Below are 18,057 nucleotides of genomic sequence, written 5' to 3'. Positions count from 1 at the left end.
TCTCAGGTTTGAATCTGTGTGGTGTTTTTCCCATGTTTTTTTTTTTTTCAACTTGTCTACCCGCATTTCAAAGGACAAGCTACCAAAAAAAATGACAGGGTCAATATATTTTTATTTCTTTTAAGTTTCAAAATTATAAAAAGTTGAACCGAAACTCCTCTTTTGATGCCGCAAACACAAAGGCAGACGATTCTGGAAGAGTCTCCGGGTTCCGGTGCCCCCCTGAGGCCTGGCTCTGTTTGGCTTCAGCTCTCCGGTGGAAAACCGACTTTTTGGGTGACTCTGACTTGACTTTGACCTTAGCGGATGTAAGTTCTGGTTCCGAAAGAAAGAGGGGCATCATCACAACAGCGGCATGTAAATGTCACGGAAAGATCTTAGGACGCGTTGCCCACCGCTCTGGATGAGTTTGAACTGCTTGCTCTTCTCCTCCTCCATTTTTTTCCTGTAATCTCCGGCCATGGTCCTCATGACTTGCCTCTTCTTGACCAGGGGAGCTTTGGAGCTGCGAAGTGTTTTGAGGGCATGAGACACATCCTCCCCTGCAGGCGAAATAAACAGCAAATGTGATAGCTATATGGAAACTGTATGAAGTGAGTATAACAAATGTTTACAGGGATGCACCTCAAATTTATTCGTGCGTTTGACTCACATTTAAAATGAAATGCAACAACAACCAATACTAACTCTGCTTCAGGGTGGCCTTTTGTGACTTCATTCCCAGTTCCAGTTGCTCAATACACCACTCCAGTTGCCTTTTAAACTGTTCTTCTGCACTCTTGGGGAAAAAAAAAAAACAAAAAAAAACAAGTTGCACCATGTTAACTAAGAGTGGTACTTACTATGTGAAAAAAGCAACACAAAAGCAACACAAACCAGCTCTGTGTTCTCGCCTCCTTCCGTTGCGCTTGTCTCTGGGGGTACCTCAGTGCAGCTGGTTGCTTTTTTCTTGGCAGATTTCTTCTTTTTCTTTGTTTTTGACTGCGCTTGCTGTTCACGTGACGAACTAGCCTCCGGTGCTGTGGAATCATTGTCATCTTGGAGGCAATGAGCACCTTTAGAAGTCTCTGCTGCCATGTTGTCTCCACGTGTCAGGGGCGAGGTTTTTTCTGGTATTTGGAAAGAACTGCACCGATGTTCCAGTATTTAGTCATGGAGATGATACTTGGTGATCTTTGACTTTTGTTGTTTTCATTTTATTTTATTTGAATATGTCATTCAAGTATGGCTTGGCAACTGTGAATTCTGTATCATTTTAATTCAAACATGGATGCAATTATCTTCGATCCCTTGTTTAAAACACAAAAAGTACGGTACATATCCCATGATTGATATAAAACACACACAAAAATCACGTTTGTCACTACTAGTGCATACCGATATTATATTTGCGTCATTTAAAATTTGATTATTCATATTACCCCGTCAGAAATATCTTTTTACGCAGATACACAGCTAAAAAAAAAAAAGGTAATTTACATAAACTTTCCTTTACACAATATTTAGTTTCAAGCCGTATGAAACTTACCTCGTATGTTACGCCATGTAACGTCCGTGTGGGAACACTTCTGCAACCTAAAGATGTTCCGCTTCGGTCACGATTACTAGATTATAATGTTGGGGGCAACATTTTAAAGATTGTTGAACATTGACCAAACTTGCTTGTAAATGAGTATTTTTTTCGTTACATTTTGTTGTGTACTTGAATGAACATATTTCATTTTAAGTCTCAGAAACCACTTATTTAAAAACAGCAGTCTACACAAACGACGACCCAAAAAAACAAAATGGAGGGAAATAAACTATACAGTGTAACAAAAAAATACTGTAGTTCGGGATTAATTGTTTACTGTCCATTTTCTTGCTGCAGTGTTCTAGTGCTAGTGGTTGGCTTACAAAACAAAAAACAATGTTGGGTTTTATATGTAATGGCGGCATACGATCACTCCAGGAAGAATTTTTTCGACATGAAAACATAGAATGTATTTAGGATTTGATTCGACATAAATAGTGTTTTCAATTGGGATTTTATAATCTACGTATATTTTAGAACATGTATCTTATACACGCATACAACATACACACAAACAACCTTGTACAAAAACGTAGTATCGTTTTGTGTACAATAAATTTGAAAAGAAAGGAAACATCTGGTCATAGTGGAAGGGCGGGCTCGATGTTTCCGTCATCCAATCATATTTGGATTACCGATGTGTTTGAGCCAATCATCGAGGGTCGAAGGCGGGGACTAAGACGCTATAAATACTGTTGTTGGAGCGCGGAGTCCCTTGTAGAATACACGAACGGTAGACGAACGCACTCTGATCGAGTCACGGGCAGAGAAAAGGCAAAGGTAATCTTCACATACTTCTTTTTATCAATGTAAGTGATAATTTCAAGTGCTCTTGTAATTTCAGCCCTCGTTTGTCTACTTCGTAGATTTGTGATTTAAACTAATAACAGTGGATCTGTCTGTATATTGTCAACAATACGGTGCGCGCCATAGCAACTAGCAAAGAAAGCTAACTCTTAACAGTTAAAAAAGGAACTGAAAATTAACTTGGATAAAATATATTTGATTTGTACGCTAGAAGCTTTGTTTTATAGTTGAATTGACTTGTGAGGCAGCTGTGTTTTTTTTTTTTTTTATTTAAACAAAAAAAAATCACCGGTTGCTATATGGCGCCATTTTGCTCACTTGAAAGAGAAACGTGACTGCGTCTCGTATCATAATGGTGGCGTTGCATTTATGAGCTCGACGTGCAACCTTTACACCTAAGGCCACATTCTCTCGGAACGGTCTAAATAGGTTAATGACTTTAGTCGAGGCGCGATTTCGTTACGTCACTACAAAGGCTTGATTGAAGAGTTCATCTAAAATCATTGTAGGTCGACTTCATGGTTGTTTATAAATGTTTTTTTTTTTTTTTTGTAATTTTCACACAGTCAAAACAAAGTGAATAATGGCTCGTACCAAGCAGACCGCTCGTAAATCCACCGGAGGGAAGGCGCCCAGGAAGCAGCTGGCCACAAAGGCCGCCAGGAAGAGCGCGCCATCTACCGGTGGAGTAAAGAAGCCCCACAGATACAGGTAAAGTAATACTTTTTTTTTTATGTATTTTGAGTAATTCCTATTAGTTTCAGAGATTAATGTAGTGCTTAATCCCTTTTTTTCTTTTCTTTCTTTCTTCCCCCAGGCCTGGCACTGTCGCCCTGCGCGAGATCCGTCGGTACCAGAAGTCCACCGAGCTGCTCATCAGGAAGCTTCCTTTCCAGCGTCTGGTCAGGGAGATCGCCCAGGACTTCAAGACGGACCTGCGATTCCAGAGCGCGGCCATCGGAGCCCTGCAGGTACGTGCGTTGCTTTACGAATACGCATTAAAAATTATTTTTTTAAGTAATTTTGACCCTTTTTTTTGGTCAAATTTCAGGAGGCCAGCGAGGCTTACCTGGTGGGTCTGTTTGAGGACACCAACCTCTGCGCCATCCACGCCAAGAGGGTGACCATCATGCCCAAAGACATCCAACTGGCCAGGCGAATTAGGGGGGAGCGTGCTTAAATGTTTTTTTTTTTTTATTTTATTAGTATGGGTTTTGGGGAGGGGGTTGGGTTAATATAATTGGTTTTGTAAATTGTGAACAATTACTGGATTGTGTAGCTCCCAGTGTCACTTTATTTTTTTGAGTTTTTTTACCTGCACTGTTTGTCATAGTAGTGCTTCATGTTCCTACGACACTCGTTTCAATCTACATTTCTCTCTGCCTCTCAGGGCAATTATCTTTGGATTTTTTGGTAACCCTGTGTACATCTCCTCCTGTAAATAAACTTTTCCGCTACCTCAACTGGTCTTTTGTAATTACGGTGACACAACCTTTTGCGTCATCCAGAAATTGCAGCAGTTTATACTGAGGGCTGGATTTTATTTAATTACCAGAGGGGTGTGTAAACATGCCATTTTTAGATACTTGGAAGAGATTAATTTTGCTGAGCCGGAGCACTTTGATTCATTGATACATACCCATTTAAATACAGCAGGCATAAATGTCCAGAATGCGACATCACAATAACATCCCAGTCAAGGCAATGAGTTGGAGCATTTTCATGCAATAGTGCAGATTTAAAGACCGGCAAGTTCAAGAATTTAGTTCAGACTGTGGTCTACCATCAATGGAATAATTCAAAGTACATATTCCTACTGCAAAACAAAAGCTTTCCACATAATTACAGTACACAGACACCAAGAATTTTTTTTTTTTTTTTTGAGGGGGGGGGTGGCATTGTTTAAAAGAGTAAATACATCTCGGCTCATGTTTAGTTTGCTCTGCGGGAAAGTTTTAAAACTAGCCACCACCTACTACAGGCTGTTTCAGACTTTACCCTTAAAAGTCAACTTAAATAGCACAACATTGTTTACACTTTAGTAATTTTAGAGGTATTTGAAGCACTCAAGAATTCCATTTGCCGCATCACAAAGGTGCGTACATCAGACGTTTATTTTTTCTCGTCGTCTTCATTGGAGAGCAATCCGGGTAAATGCTGGTAAAGTTTCTTTTCCAGCTCCACGTCAATGTCCGTCTCTTCTCTGAAGGCGCACCAGAGGAGGAAGGCCGTGGCGATCACACTGATCGGGAGCACTTTCCACCAGGGGCGTTGGTGCTGGCTCCCCAGGGAACGCTCCACCCTCCAAGTCCTGTGGCTGGCCTTGCTGGTGGAGAAACGGATGGGCCCGTTGTCGACCTCGTCCTGGCCTCCTGCGGGCTTCTCGGGCTTGGCCAGCAGACGATGGCTCACGGAAAGAGGCCGCGTAGTACTGGCAAAGACACGTGATTTTATTATTTCATCAGTGTCGGGGAGAATCCACACATCTCCAAAATGTATTTTATTTATATTATATATTACTGGTTGATGCGTTTGAGCCAACCCCCCAAGTAAAAGTTTCAAATAATTTCACAAAGAATTTGATGACTGAAATGTCTTCTGTTACAGGCCACGTTGGCTCGGCATTTTGTATCTTTAAACCAAAAAAAAAGCTTCATCTTGTGCTCGAAATTTTAAGTGTGGAGTCTTTATTACGATAGTATTTGATGTCTGTGATAAATGTCAACATAGGGTTGACCTAAATCTTAACTTTGACCTTTGATAGGGCAAATAGCAACTTCTGAAAGCCTCAACAATATATTCGTCATTAGTGTTAAGTTGTTGTCAGGATTTCATCACATCCAGAACTCACCTCACGCTCCCAACGATGTGACGAAACAACGTTGACGCCGCACGACTGAAGGTTTTGCTTGTTAAACGAGTGCAAATGTGCGCCATTATAGCAGATATTTGGAGCAAATTGTCATTTTAGGACACGCAGGTCGATGAAAGCGGACACTTCGAGTTTGCGTTGCCTTACGACACAGGTCATGTAACACAGCCTCGTGCGACCGAGAATTAATTCCGGTGCCAGTGCATTTCCCAAGCAATCGTTCCTACCCATACCTCAAACCGTAACTGCTTCGCATTATTTTATAATATAGCGCTTATTTTGTCGAGAACTCTTTTTTTTTGCTGTGGTGAAACACAACGTCGCTTTGGATTAATTATATTCCTTTTCATTTTTCTGTTAAACTGTTAACGTGATGCTTTTAAACACTGTTCACCCCAACTGTTTGAGCAAAAAAAAAAAAAGGTCTTACATTTTTCCAGTTCGTCATTCTTACAGATATGTATTTCATCACATGGGCATAAAATTATGAGTACTTCTACAAAATATATGCGACGCACTCCTCACATTATTTTAGGAAAAGGCAAAGTCGAACTTCCAAGTTACGCGTTATTTGAACGCCTCACAACGTCGACCAATCACAAAACAAAATTCTCATCCAATGGCGGTTTTTTTGCATGGTAACGTCACATCCGGGTTGTGCTGCATGCTCGGCAACGTGTTTTCAGCGTGAACTACTGCTTACTGTAAGTAAAATATGTCTTCTATTGGAATTAACTTATACATATAAATACGTTTACTTCGATTGTAATGTTTTATCGCTTATGTTGTTTTTTCGTCAACACGGTGTCACATATTTTCTGGAAAGACTTTGAGGAGGAACAGTTGCACATTTTGGGCCTAGTTCCCGGTTAATTCGTAGATTTTCTGCCACCAGGATTTGAATTTGTAATGTAAAGTGAAATAGGATTTGAATTTGAATTGTAAAGTTAAACATGATTTGAGTTTGAAATGTGATGTGAAATAGGGTTTGAATTTGAATTTCCACAGAAAACAAGATTTGAATTTGAATTGTAAAGTCAAATAAGATTTGAATTTGGAATGTAAAGTGATCAAATTTTGCCGTCTAAAATTCACCGTCTGCAACACCAGGCAGAACACCCAGCCAATCGCAGTTGTGCTTTGTTAGTCACAAGACTTCACGTACTAAGAAAGCGTAACTGGATTGGCTGAGTGTTCGGTTCTGACCTGAAGTGACCCCGCCTGGTGGCACAGACGGCGAATTTTAGACAGCGAATTGTAGCCAGTGCAATTGTTAACATTGAAAAGTTGCACTGAAATACAACTATTGAAGATTTTACATTTCAAATTCAAATCCTGGTGGCACTCATCTACTTCCATAATCGTACTGCCCTTTGATCTTTCGAGCACGTTTGCGTCACTCATTTAGTGTGTCATCACTGCGCGTAAATCTGTAGAGATAACACATTTTATTATTATTATTTTTTTACCTCTTGTCATTTAAAAGTAGCTTTGATTGTTCGCTTTTTTAATAGGACTTTGGTTGTGTCATGGCAAAAAAGAAATCACAAAATAATCCCCCAAAGAGGAAGAATTTGCCTCCAAGTGACGATGAGGTTCATCTGGAGAAAAACCCAGAAAGCAAAAAGAAGAGATTGGAAGTCGAGGTGAGTGGAAATAAACGCTTTTTGTTGGAAAATACAGTTGCATTGTTTGCGATCAAGAGAAATTAAGCAAATCCCAGAAGGGTTACAAAAAAAAAAGAGCAAAAGTCAATTTTGAATAACGTCATTGTTGTTTGATTTTTGTAGTCATCGATGATAATTGGAAATCGGATTTTTCTGAAAAATAGCTAAGATGTTATTTTAACTCTATTTGTCTTACTTAAAAGCCTCCTTTGTTGACAGTGCTTGGAGGCTTTTTTTAATTATTATTATTTTTTTAATCTTACACAGGAGGCTCCAGTTCAAATTACAGACACCCTTGCGGAAGAGAAGGACCAAAATACTCAAGTCAGCGAGCTCGAAAGGAAACAAACAGAAGCTCAAACAGAGACCACAATGCAAACTGAGGTATGACCTATTTTAAATACATTTATGTGGCAGTATGATCGTGGATTGCTTGTTACTATCGCCCCAAACTTTTGGGTTACGGTTAAATTCATTTTACACTCCTCCTGATGTGTGTTCCTTGGCCACCGGGTGGCATTATAATACACTTATTCAGATCTGCATTGGGGCTGGTCAAACCTCAGTAAGCTGCGGTAAAGTTAATTGTTCTTTGCAGAGGATAAAGAATATATGCCTGTGAAAATTATATTATCTGTATATGTTGTTCCACTGTTTTTGTTCAAATATCCATTGCTTCAAGTGTTATAACAACGTTATACACATGGTATTCGTTAGCCCATGGATGATGTTTTGGATAATTTGTTAGCATTAAGCTAAATGGAGTCATCTGAAGTGAAATGATGTGTTCGTAATAAAAAAAAAAGGTTGACACCTACTTTTATAGGTCTACCAAACTGTTGGTTGTTGTGAAGTGAGTTTAGTTCATTACTGACAAACAGGGCTTGTATCTCAAATTTTTACTCACAAGTCAAAGCAAACATTCTGACGATTGATGACACGTATCACGAAAAAATTCTGAGTCGAGTAACCCGTTCCTCAAGGCGCCGCTGTATAAAATTTGACTCATGGAAGCGGCCCTCCGCGTACATTTTGTGCTTGAGAAGAAAATGAAGTCTTCATGGAGGAGAGCAATTTGGGGCGCTACGACTCGATATCCTGCAGGGTGTCTGTGATCTCGATGTGCGGCGTGATGATGTTCCTGCTGGGCTGAGCGCGCGCCGGACGCGGGCAGAGATCGGCCGCCCGCCCGAACTGTCCGGCCAGCTTCTTTCGACTGGGCCGGTGTACGAGCGGCACCAGCGTCAGGCACGCGCAGCTCCCCGCGAAGAAAACCAGCTCGGCCACGCTCACGAACGCCCGCTGCCGGTGGCTTAGCTCGCCCCGCGCCTGCAGCCGCGCCGCCCTCACCAGAGCCGCCGCGTAGAAGAGGTGGCAGAACAGCAGCGTCGCGCCGAACGCCAAGAGCACCGGACCCTGCTCGGAACCCGAGAGAAACCTCCGGTTGGATTGTTTCTGTCGTACGCAGCCGCATATCAGGAGCGCCAGTTGCAGACCGTAAGGCATCAGAAAAGCCAAGCACAGCTTTGCGACGGCGTAGGAAACTCCAGCGTGGACCGGATCCATAAAACAGTCCGTCTCGCGGCGAAAACCGTCGCTCGGGCCTCGAAGGCCATCCAGAAGAAGAGTGATGCAAATGGACGTCAGGACCACCAGAGCCACGCAGATGCCAGGCCTCCTCAGAAATCCGTCGGACGGCGGGTCGAGGGCGAGACTGTAAGCCATCAGCGCTAAAACCAACAGGCCGCAGGTCGACGTCGTGTTGATGGCGAAGGAGAGCGCGGCGCAGCCCAACGCCGCCGTCCTCAAGCTGTAAGGACGGTGCACCACGTTGTAGAGAGAAAAGAGCAGGAGCAGCAGCTGCAGGCCGCAGAAGGCCCAGAGCAGCCGGTCCAGCCAGATCACGTGGCGTCCCGCTCTCCACGTGGCAACCAAGCCGCAGAGCAGGAAGCAGCCGGCCACGAAGGCCGCGGCGGCCAGGACGGCGTACGCGCGGTTGGCCGCGGAGATGAGGTTGGCGGCCTCGATCAGCTCCAGCGCGCCCGCCGGCGTCGGCGTGGGGCCCTCGACCGCCGCGGCCGAACTGTTGGGCAGCGTTTGCGTGGCCTGGAAAAGAAAAGCACAGCCCCTCGTGTGCCACCATCACGACTCAACAAAGGAAAAAGTGTTCATTAAAAAAACGAGACGGGTCCGAAAAATTTGTCTTCAGAAAATTAATCGTGCGCAGCGTCGTCGACTTACGTCGTAAATTGTTACGGCCGGGGAAGCTACTTTTACGAATTGCAGGCGTAGCTAGCAAGCTAACGTTAGCTGACAGTTTGTTTGTAATTTTTTGTTGTCCTTTAATCACATGCAGCCGATGTATTGAAATTAAATAGATCCCACTTTTTTTTTTTCAGGTGTAGTGGCCAAATGGGCCTCGGAAATAAGATTTTAATTCTATTTTTTAATTAATAGCTTCATATTGTTGCCTACATACATTGGTAGCAAATGCGTTCTTATGGTAACCCCCCCCCCAAAAAAAAAACCCCACAAGCTTCGAAATTATTAATTAAATTTGTAATCGGAAAAAAAACACGTACAAGTAATTGAATAATATTTTCAGTTGCTAGCTTAAGCTAATTTATCAATTTTCATTCGTCTCTTGAGCGTTAGCAAAGCAGCGGGAATGCGTTTGTTTGATAGCGAGCCCAACAAATATTTCTTCTGTATACAAGTTAAATGGTAGATATTCTCAAAATGGATATTATATACAATTCACAGTAAAATAATAATAATAATTTTGTACTTATATCTGTACTTTTTTTTTTTTTTTTTACTTTTAAAGACATACGGAAGTTGAATCAGTACCTCGACTTTTAGCAGTCTTTTTTTTTTTTTTAAATCTACTCAACATAAGCACGTGACTACGTACTTTTGCCACCTCTTTCCGTTTTCAAGGACCGTCTGCTCCGCTGCCACACATGTTCCCACTTACCATTTTGTTTTGTGTTGTCGTCACTCAGTCGCCTCCCGTTTTTTTTTTTTTTTTTTTTTTTTTTTTTTTTAATCTCCCGACCCGACGGGTGCCGCTTGGGTCCGAGCCGAGCGGCCTGACGTATGAGACGACGATGCCCGTCGCGGGGGACGCGAGGACTCACGGGGAAAGCTTGCTAGACTTCTGCGAACAGCATCCCGCCAGCATACTTTCAGAGTGACTTCGTGGCCATGTGATCAGAAAAATTTTCCGCCCTTCCTTTCTTTTTTTTTTTTTTTTTCCCCCTCCACTTCTCCGCTTCACCTTGCAGACGGAGGACCGTTAAATCCGAAAACATACTGGCTCCCTTGTTTCGCTTCCCGTTAGGATCAAATTTAGTTTTTCAACTGGGCTTGACACAGTTCCGTTTTTATTCATGACATTTAAAGATTTGATTGAACTGTGACATCTTTTTTTTTTTTTTTTAAGTGCAATAAAGCACATGGATGCATTGCATAAAGTAAAGCACTAAAAATGTCTGCGGGGTTGCAAATACAGGAAATGGTATGTCAACCTGCAAAGTGACAGGAAATGTGTTTTTTTGGGGGGCGGGGGTTGTGGTTTGCTTTTCAAGCGTAGCCTCTACTTGGTTTTATAAATTGCACTCAGTCGAATTTCAACCCAGGAAACTGACTGCATGCAGAATTTTGGCAGGAAAATATGATTTATTCAAAAACATGGTGTTTTATTTATAATTGTACATTTAGAAGTGTATGGTCAGCTAGAAATTTTCTCATTTTTGTTAAAGAAAAACACACATGGTCATGGTCAGGAAATATGGGATCATAAATCAAAACTATGACGATAATAAATAAAAACTTTTTCCGCCATTCATCCGACATAATTTGTACAACTCCAGATTTATTTTTTTCAAGACGGGAATATTTGCACACAAGACAATTTGGATGCAGATGTAAAAACAGCTTTTTATAAGTGGTATTGAAAAATAGACCAAGATAAAATCATTTAAATTTTTTCATATCATTTCTATGTCATTTACGTGCATTTCCCCACAAGCTTTTTTTTTATGGTCTAATGAAAGTTAATTCTAAACAGATGCCAGTTATGAGGGTGTGTGCACTTTTTCAACTGCGTTTGTTTCTTTTAGCTTCCCCTCTGGAAAAGATAAAATCATTTGAAAAGGTCGCAGGTCGCATGAATGACGGGAAGAGTTTTCAAATGATTTATCCTGGTCTCGTGTTGTAAGACTACATCCTGGCTTTTGAGCAGGGGTGTGTAGACTTTTTATGTCCACTTGAATGCAGCTCTGGAAAGAGTGATCCATTTCTCTGATCTTGCTATCATTTTGCACTTTTTTTTTTTTTTTTTTTTTTTTGTGGGGTGGGGATTTTTCTCTAGAACTGGAAAAACAAGAATTGTGAGGGCAACTCCATAACATTCGGATGAAAATGGGAATATTTCATAACATTATCCACGTCGGTCATATTTATAAGCGTCCTCAAAGTCTTTGTGTTTGCTCTGGCGCCCGTAGGTTTCGGATCCGGCCGACTCTCCCGAGGGAGAGAAGGACTTGAGCCCGGAGGAGAAGCGAGTCCTGGAGAGAAAGCTGAAGAAGATCCGCAAAAAAGTGGAGAAGAAGACGCTGAAGGCGGCGGCGGCGGCGGCGAGCTCGGCAAAAGACGAAGGGTCCCGGCCCGCCGTGTCCCAGCAGGCCCTGGATTACCTCGTCTGGTAAGAGCTTGTTTGGACTTACGCGTGAGCCTTCATAGTCTTCTTTTCGCCACAAAACAACGTAATGTCCCACCCACCCGCACAGGACCACCGGACTGGTGCCAGTGTACCACTGCACTGGTTAACTCGCATCACGAAACTTGGCATCTAGTGGGACCCCAAAAAATCACCAAGTACAGTTTTTTGTTAGGTTCTGTACCCTTTGCATTTAATCTTGAAGCACTTTTTATTTCCAAACATGTATTAAGGTACAATTCATTTCACAATGTGTTTTATGTCATCATTATTTCAATATATAATATAATAATATATAATTTCCCCCCACCCCCACCCCCCACCGCCAAACTTTTTTGGGGGGAGTTGGTACTCGGGTCTATAAAATTCTAGAAAAAAAGTCAAATGTATTTCATGAGAATCTGGTCAATTGTTTTCAAAATGAGTCATAATGTTTATAGGAAGAAAGATGTATTTTTTTCCACGGTATATAGTGTACCGATAATTGAAGAAAAAATCTCTATCGTAAAGTTTGACAAGGGAAGAAAGTCATATATATTGTAAATAAATGAATTTTTAAAATTTAATTTATTTAATATCACGGCTTTTACACTGGAAAATGTGTCGTGTGTTTTCAAAACATCGGGACAAAGTCCTAAAAAAAATTCTTCTCAGAAGAAAAAAAAAAAAAGGTTATGTGATGAAGCGCCATAATTCTTCTTTTTTTAAAATCGATATGACACAAATCATTTTGTGAAGCACTCTGGTTGAAACGAGCCGTCGCCGTCTTTGTCGTCTTTGCAGCTGGGCCGAGAATCGCGGCGCGTGGAAGTTCCACAAGATGCGGCAGACGTGGTTACTGAACAACATGTTTGATTCCGAGCAGGTACGCCAAACGCATCGCAACTCTTCTCATTTGTTTGCAAAAGTTTTTGACGCGTTTTGCAAAAGGTATACACAAATTGGGGATTCAAAAAGATAAAAAGATAACTTTTTAAAAATACACGGCTACTATTGTTACTTTTGAATGTTTTATTTTTCTCTGAAGATAATCCGTCCATCCATTTTCTTCGCCGCTTATCCTCACGAGGGTGTGCTGGAGCCTAATCCAGCTACCATCGGGCAGGAGGCAGGACACACCCCAATTTGGTCGCCAGCCGATCGCAGAGTACATGGAGACAAACAGCCGCACTTACAATCACACCTAGGGGAAATTTTAGAGTGTCCATTTAATGTTGGGAGGAAAGCGGCGAAAACCCACACAGGCGTGGGGAGAACATGCAAACTCCACACGGGGAGGGCCGGGATTGAACCCGGTGTTCCTCAGAACTGTGAGGCCAATGCTTTCCAGCTGCCCCACCATGCCGCTGACCAATATTAATGTTTTTTGTTTAAAAACATTTTAAAAATTGACATTACAAAGTTGACAGAATTAGATTTAATGGCCAACAACACAACAAAGAACAAAAGACAATTAATAGGAACTAAACGAATATGGGCGCTCATCTAAGATGACACCCTGTGGTGACCCCTAACGGGACAAACCGAAAGGAAAAGAGTTGTGCAAGATGCAGAATCTTGCAGTGTTTCAAACCCCGCACATTATGTTAAGCTAATACTGAGCGCCCTGACCCGTTGCCAGGTTCGCCGTTAAGACCGGCCCAAATACATTTCAGCAAAGTTTTCAATTATTGCTCCTCGTTCACCGGCTCACGACTGGAATTCTTTTCTGACAGATCACAGACGAGAAGTTCACGGTGCTGCTCTGGTACCTGGAGGGCCTCCGCGGGGGGTCGAGAGACATCACGGTACAGAAGGCCCTCGCCCTGGTCCAAGAATCGGGTGACGCGCCTGAGGACGAAGACGTCCAGAAGAGGGCGCACAGAGCCAGAGAAGTCATCCAGATCCTTTCCTAGACCAGTTCCCAAGTGAGCTCAGGCTCCGACTTAAGCTGACTTGTCGTTATTTTCATTCAGACCTTAACGACTCAGATTTGACGTCGTATGTGCTGAATTGCGCAAACCGCATCGTTCCATTTCTGTTGTCTTATTTACCACATTTTGTAAACTATTAGCGTACTGGTACTTTATAAGAAAATGTTTTCCACTTTTGGGGGGGAATTAACTGACAGCTTAAAAGTTCTAATAATAGTCGTTTGGAAAACGTAAATGTTTTTGTGGGTTTTTTTTTTTTTTTTTTCAGAAATTTATTTTAAAAAAACTATGCAGCATTCATTAATAAATATGAAGAGCATATATGTATTTTTTAAATTGTATTATTCCAAGCAGGTTTTCAACACACTGTCTTCCAGATTCTTTAGCCAATTCAAACTATGACTTATAAATATTCACAAAATTCAGGAAATCTCGGAAAGACATTTTTCCCCATATTGGCCAAATTCCAAATTTGTCCATGAAAAAAAAAAAATCTTAAAACGACAAAATTTTGACAAGTTGAAGTAATCCTTCCACGTTTCTCAAGCACTTCAAACTTCACATTCACGGAATTCAAATTTTGTTGGGATGTATATTTCCCCACATTTCCATTGAAATGAAAAGTACCGTTTATAAATTTATCAATCCACACTCGTCAACAAATTCCAAGCATTTCAGCTTCAAACCGTTCCGCTCGTTCAGAACAATTTCACATTCCCCTAAAAAAAAAAAATTGAATTGACATTTAAAAATGCACATTTTAATTTTGTTTTTTCCTCACTATCCAGTTCATCGTCAAACTCCTCCCAAACTGCATTTTCCAAACGAAACCTGCCGTCTAAGATGGAACAGGAGTAGGTCCGTGAAAATTCCGTTTCTTTCGCCGCGTGCCGCTACTTTTCAGCGCTGACCGGTGATGTCGAAAAGGCCGACGTCTCCGCGTAAATGCCGTGTCGCCGCCGTCATCGTCTGGCTGCCACCTTTCGTCTCATCTGCGACACGGAGCAAAACGTGTAAAAGGCAAATGTGCATTTGTGGCCTACGCCAGTCACTCACATTTGAGAAATGTACGCGTGTGGTCAGTCATGCCTGCAGATATAAAGTTACGGGTGTGTGTTCCGTTTGTAATTTTGAGTGTACCTCTTTAAGAGCGGAGGGGGGGTGGTGTCAGGTAAACTAGGAAGTAGAAGTAGGCTGAGCAGCAGCTGTTAGTGTCCGTGTGCTTCCGTGTTTAAAAAAAAAAACTGCGCTGGATCGGTTTTCATGTGCGCTGAGAGTGTGCGCAGTGGTGCAGCTTAGAGGGACCATTGGTCAAGACTACACAAAATAAGCGACGCCTTTCAATATCTACACATTTCTACTCGTAACAAATTTGACGCACGTGATTTTTCGCGCTCGACTGTGCAGATTTGCGAGTGCGACGGCGCTGTCAAATCACAGCGACTGCTACGCACAGGTTGTTTTTCAGCGGGTGAGCGACGAACCTGGTTTTGTATCAAAGGGAATATTGTGACGGGTGAGCAGGGCTCGCAGTCTCTGGAGTTCTTCTTGCTGTTGTTGAAAATCCTGTAAAAGATAAAGACACTCGTAGCTGATGAGCAATAACACCTCAGTATAATTTTCTATGATACAATAAACTTCCGGGATGTACCTCATTGCATTTCTGTAAAGAGTTGTGCATTTCTGTTTCGGCTAAAGCTTGGGGCGGCTTTGCGATTTTTGGACTCTTCAGGAAGCCGGCATCCTGGAAGATCTCCTTTAGGAGATTTTCATATCCCTGCAAGGAACATAGGCAGCGTTTTTTAGTGAGTAGCTTGCCTCTGCGATGAGTTCATATTTTTTTTTCAGGTGAACATACCTGCTCAGTGATCAGACCTTCGTAGCGAGCCTGCTCCGCTTCATCCCATTCCTTTTGCAGCTTCTCATTCAGGGTCGGGTACACTGGAAAACGGTATGGAAAAGCCGATTTATTAATCATAAGTATCGTCAGCACAATGACAAGCTACGGCTGGACGATCTGATTTTAAACACTTCTGAGGGGGAAACGGGAACATTAGACAAGGTGTCATGAATTATGCAAAGTTCTAATAGAGACAAAGCGGGCTGGGCAATCCAATCATCCATCCATTTTCTTTGCCGCTTATCCTCACGAGGGTCGCGGGGAGTGCTGGAGCCTATCCCAGCTGTCAACGGGGCAGGAGGCGGGGTACACCCTGAACTGGTCGCCGGCCAATCCCAGAGCACATGGAGACAAACAGCCGCAGTCACAATCGCACCTCGGGGCAATTTAGAGTCTTCAATTAATGTTGAATGTTTTTGGGATGTGGGAGGAAACCGGAGTGCCCGGAGAAAACCCGCACAGGCACGGGGAGAACATGCAAACTTGACATCTTACCTAAAAGAGAATGCGGGTGGCAAACAAGCGGCGTCTCAAACGTTAGCGAGTACACACAAGTACTCGGCTCGGAGACTCGCGCAAGCTTGCTTTGCTTGCTGCAGGTGAAAATCACCTGCAGGGGTGGAAAAAAAAATTGGCAAACTTATTCGGGAAATATCAAGATTAACTGGAAATCCACTAAATCCTTTACAGTTAAACTTAATTTCACCTTCTGTGATTTTTACTTCTTAAACTTTGAACAGATTTATACAAAGTCAAATTACGTTCACCTCTAAAAGGATCGAGAGCACTTTGGGTTCATCCTGAAATTTCACCGTCTACACCAATATTCCTCACTTTTTTTCATTTTTTAGGACTATATTACTGCTTAGTAAGCTCAGCACGCTATAAACTCCACTCACCTTCGCTTCTCTGTTTCTGGTGCCGCAAGTGTCTCCGTCTCTCATCCACATGCCCGCAAAAGTGTTGTTTGCTATTTCCCACTCATGCCAGATCCTGGAAATAACACGCAAGGCTTTTTTTTTTGTTTTTTTTTTAAGAGCATCACTTCCGCTCACTGCCGAGCATCCGTGCCGGTTAGCTGGAGGCTTCTTACCCCAGGATCCCGCTGTAAGCGTTCCACCGGAATGACTGTTCGTGTTGGGTGATGTTGTGAAATGGACAGAACTCGTATCTGTACCTGAAAAATATATGTCATGTCATTATCCTAGCTCCTTATCCTAATCTTCATCTCGGTCACGACAATAGAGAAAATTCTCTGCTTGAACTAACACCAAGGCAAACAATAACAGCGCAGCGCTGCCTTGATGTACAAGTGACACAACTTATGTGATTTTCAAGATACGAGGCGTCGTTCTTCCAATATCTCTGCTTTGAGCAGCGTGCAAAAAATTAAGAAATTCATGTTCATTTCTTATGAGACTAGATCATCTTAATGACATTTATGTTAAATTCAATGGGGAAAGATGAATGAATTTCATATCCGAAGGCCCCGCAGTTTGCTTCACGTTTTTGGGGACATAATGTTGTAAGCATTTACAGTGCAGGGTGAAAAAGCTTTCCGAACCGCGAGACTAGGAACTTTTCCAAAAGTGAATCGGACATAGCCAACCTAGAATCGAATCAATGTGACATGTGGTATTTGTATATATTTTTTTTAAAAGTGTGTGGTTTTTTTTAAATAATACTTACACTGACTCTGTAAGGCTAAAACACCTTCCAGCCAGATGAGAAAGGTGTGAAGGACCTTGTGGAGATGACAACAACAAAAATGTGAGGGTTTTTCTTTCCCCAAAAATGGAATGAATTATTGTTTTACAAAATGACAAGTTACCAGACACTGGTGATGGAAGCACTTTAGCCTGCAGTCTGCTTCCCTGAGATAGAAAATTGTTGTTCACCCTGAAGATAGAAATAGAAACATTATAAAAAAAAAAATAGCTCATCTGTGACCTTATGGAGGAAAAGAGGGATAGAAAATGGACTGATGACGTTTTTTTTTTTTTGTGGCGCTTGTCTCGCCAGCCACTTGAATGAAGTGGCATAAAACGCCTTTTTTTCCCCATTTTAACTTAACAGGTCCCATATTTTGCACTGAATTTGTAGAATGAGACGAGGTCAGCATCATTATTTCAGTGCACATACGCTGGGTGGGAATTTTTCTAGAACGATGTTGGGAAACGATTGCACTTTGTTTCTTTGAACTTGACGAACCCAAATGTATTCGGCGCCTCGACTATCTTCATTTTTCCGGCGATTCCGTGGGTTACTGTGGGAAAAAAAAATAAGTCACAAGACAAACACGTTGATAAATATGAATGAGTGTAGATATCGCCGTTAGATATCATCATTAGCTGTAAGCATGTTACAAGCAAGCTCTTACCGAAAAGGGACATACAAACGGCGAAGACGAGAAATATGTTAAATATCACACTAAACCAACAGCACATGTCTGATTGTTTTGGTTAAAATATGGTTTCGTTTACATTTGTTTACGTCTGATAAAAACCCAAATTGTCTTCCGCATAAGAGTCACGTGACAAAAATATAGTTCTCTTGCGCATGCGCTTCGCACTTTAGCGGAAGGACGTCGCCTTTTAATCGC

At 42.0% G+C, this 18,057-nt stretch overlaps 6 protein-coding genes across 8 annotated transcripts; 2 read left to right on the top strand and 4 right to left on the bottom strand.

Annotated features, from left to right (window-relative positions):
* Positions 1–92: 92 nt before the first annotated feature.
* c22h8orf33 (chromosome 22 C8orf33 homolog) lies at positions 93–2,075 on the bottom strand. Its single transcript, XM_061810588.1, has 5 exons — positions 1,529–2,075; positions 877–1,126; positions 688–778; positions 396–542; positions 93–315 (listed from the first exon to the last, which is right to left on the bottom strand). The coding sequence occupies exons 2-5, from the start codon at positions 1,075–1,077 to the stop codon at positions 134–136; spliced, it is 621 nt and encodes a 206-aa protein (XP_061666572.1). The 5' UTR covers positions 1,078–1,126; positions 1,529–2,075; the 3' UTR covers positions 93–133.
* A 163-nt stretch (positions 2,076–2,238) lies between these two features.
* Positions 2,239–3,843, top strand: h3f3d (H3 histone, family 3D). Of its 2 annotated transcripts, none has more exons than XM_061809821.1 (4): positions 2,239–2,353; positions 2,947–3,091; positions 3,198–3,351; positions 3,432–3,843. In XM_061809821.1, exons 2-4 carry the CDS (start codon positions 2,964–2,966, stop codon positions 3,558–3,560), a joined length of 411 nt encoding a protein of 136 aa, XP_061665805.1. In that variant the 5' UTR covers positions 2,239–2,353; positions 2,947–2,963; the 3' UTR covers positions 3,561–3,843. The 2 variants fall into 2 exon arrangements, with proteins under 2 accessions (XP_061665805.1, XP_061665806.1); XM_061809822.1 differs by having other exon boundaries at positions 2,291–2,382.
* Positions 3,844–4,476: 633 nt separating this feature from the next.
* LOC133495326 (ubiquinol-cytochrome-c reductase complex assembly factor 4) lies at positions 4,477–5,686 on the bottom strand. Its single transcript, XM_061809823.1, has 2 exons — positions 5,232–5,686; positions 4,477–4,811 (listed from the first exon to the last, which is right to left on the bottom strand). The coding sequence occupies exons 1-2, from the start codon at positions 5,315–5,317 to the stop codon at positions 4,493–4,495; spliced, it is 405 nt and encodes a 134-aa protein (XP_061665807.1). The 5' UTR covers positions 5,318–5,686; the 3' UTR covers positions 4,477–4,492.
* On the top strand, positions 5,165–13,882 carry LOC133495324 (uncharacterized protein C7orf50 homolog). 2 transcript variants are annotated; one of them, XM_061809820.1, is made up of 6 exons: positions 5,165–5,282; positions 6,767–6,898; positions 7,187–7,303; positions 11,428–11,627; positions 12,426–12,507; positions 13,358–13,882. In XM_061809820.1, exons 2-6 carry the CDS (start codon positions 6,782–6,784, stop codon positions 13,535–13,537), a joined length of 696 nt encoding a protein of 231 aa, XP_061665804.1. In that variant the 5' UTR covers positions 5,165–5,282; positions 6,767–6,781; the 3' UTR covers positions 13,538–13,882. The 2 variants fall into 2 exon arrangements, with proteins under 2 accessions (XP_061665804.1, XP_061665803.1); XM_061809819.1 differs by lacking the exon at positions 5,165–5,282 and adding an exon at positions 5,811–5,956.
* LOC133495320 (uncharacterized) lies at positions 7,319–9,966 on the bottom strand. The gene is made up of 2 exons (XM_061809816.1): positions 9,897–9,966; positions 7,319–9,025 (listed from the first exon to the last, which is right to left on the bottom strand). Exons 1-2 carry the CDS (start codon positions 9,897–9,899, stop codon positions 8,003–8,005), a joined length of 1,026 nt encoding a protein of 341 aa, XP_061665800.1. The 5' UTR covers positions 9,900–9,966; the 3' UTR covers positions 7,319–8,002.
* Positions 13,883–14,018: 136 nt separating the features above from the next.
* gnptg (N-acetylglucosamine-1-phosphate transferase subunit gamma) lies at positions 14,019–17,977 on the bottom strand. Its single transcript, XM_061809817.1, has 11 exons — positions 17,836–17,977; positions 17,667–17,721; positions 17,287–17,354; positions 17,145–17,199; positions 16,549–16,632; positions 16,355–16,448; positions 15,951–16,065; positions 15,414–15,496; positions 15,207–15,332; positions 15,040–15,121; positions 14,019–14,547 (listed from the first exon to the last, which is right to left on the bottom strand). The coding sequence occupies exons 1-11, from the start codon at positions 17,900–17,902 to the stop codon at positions 14,456–14,458; spliced, it is 921 nt and encodes a 306-aa protein (XP_061665801.1). The 5' UTR covers positions 17,903–17,977; the 3' UTR covers positions 14,019–14,455.
* Positions 17,978–18,057: the final 80 nt, after the last annotated feature.

The sequence above is a fragment of the Syngnathoides biaculeatus genome, chromosome 22, assembly GCF_019802595.1.
Source record: "Syngnathoides biaculeatus isolate LvHL_M chromosome 22, ASM1980259v1, whole genome shotgun sequence".
NCBI classification, from domain to species: domain Eukaryota; kingdom Metazoa; phylum Chordata; class Actinopteri; order Syngnathiformes; family Syngnathidae; genus Syngnathoides; species Syngnathoides biaculeatus.
This window is presented reverse-complemented; position numbering and strand designations above follow the sequence as displayed.

Excerpts from the sequence above, each read along its gene's own strand:
- c22h8orf33 (XM_061810588.1), bottom strand. The coding sequence starts at position 1,077 with ATGGCAGCAGAGACTTCTAAAGGTGCTCATTGCCTCCAAGATGACAAT. Across the intron at positions 779-876 it reads GAGGCGAGAACACAGAGCTG|AGTGCAGAAGAACAGTTTAA; the intron begins GTTTGTGTTGCT and ends TTTTTCCCCAAG. Across the intron at positions 316-395 it reads GTTCAAACTCATCCAGAGCG|AACTTACATCCGCTAAGGTC; the intron begins GTGGGCAACGCG and ends TTTCGGAACCAG.
- h3f3d (XM_061809821.1), top strand. The coding sequence starts at position 2,964 with ATGGCTCGTACCAAGCAGACCGCTCGTAAATCCACCGGAGGGAAGGCG. Across the intron at positions 3,092-3,197 it reads AAGAAGCCCCACAGATACAG|GCCTGGCACTGTCGCCCTGC; the intron begins GTAAAGTAATAC and ends TTCTTCCCCCAG. Across the intron at positions 3,352-3,431 it reads CGGCCATCGGAGCCCTGCAG|GAGGCCAGCGAGGCTTACCT; the intron begins GTACGTGCGTTG and ends GTCAAATTTCAG.
- LOC133495326 (XM_061809823.1), bottom strand. The coding sequence starts at position 5,317 with ATGGCGCACATTTGCACTCGTTTAACAAGCAAAACCTTCAGTCGTGCG. Across the intron at positions 4,812-5,231 it reads CACATCGTTGGGAGCGTGAG|TACTACGCGGCCTCTTTCCG; the intron begins GTGAGTTCTGGA and ends TGTCTTTGCCAG.
- LOC133495324 (XM_061809819.1), top strand. The coding sequence starts at position 5,888 with ATGGTAACGTCACATCCGGGTTGTGCTGCATGCTCGGCAACGTGTTTT. Across the intron at positions 6,899-7,186 it reads AGAAGAGATTGGAAGTCGAG|GAGGCTCCAGTTCAAATTAC; the intron begins GTGAGTGGAAAT and ends AATCTTACACAG. Across the intron at positions 7,304-11,427 it reads AGACCACAATGCAAACTGAG|GTTTCGGATCCGGCCGACTC; the intron begins GTATGACCTATT and ends TGGCGCCCGTAG.
- gnptg (XM_061809817.1), bottom strand. The coding sequence starts at position 17,902 with ATGTGCTGTTGGTTTAGTGTGATATTTAACATATTTCTCGTCTTCGCC. Across the intron at positions 16,633-17,144 it reads TTTAGCCTTACAGAGTCAGT|GTACAGATACGAGTTCTGTC; the intron begins GTAAGTATTATT and ends TATATTTTTCAG. Across the intron at positions 16,449-16,548 it reads GCTTACAGCGGGATCCTGGG|GATCTGGCATGAGTGGGAAA; the intron begins GTAAGAAGCCTC and ends TGTTATTTCCAG.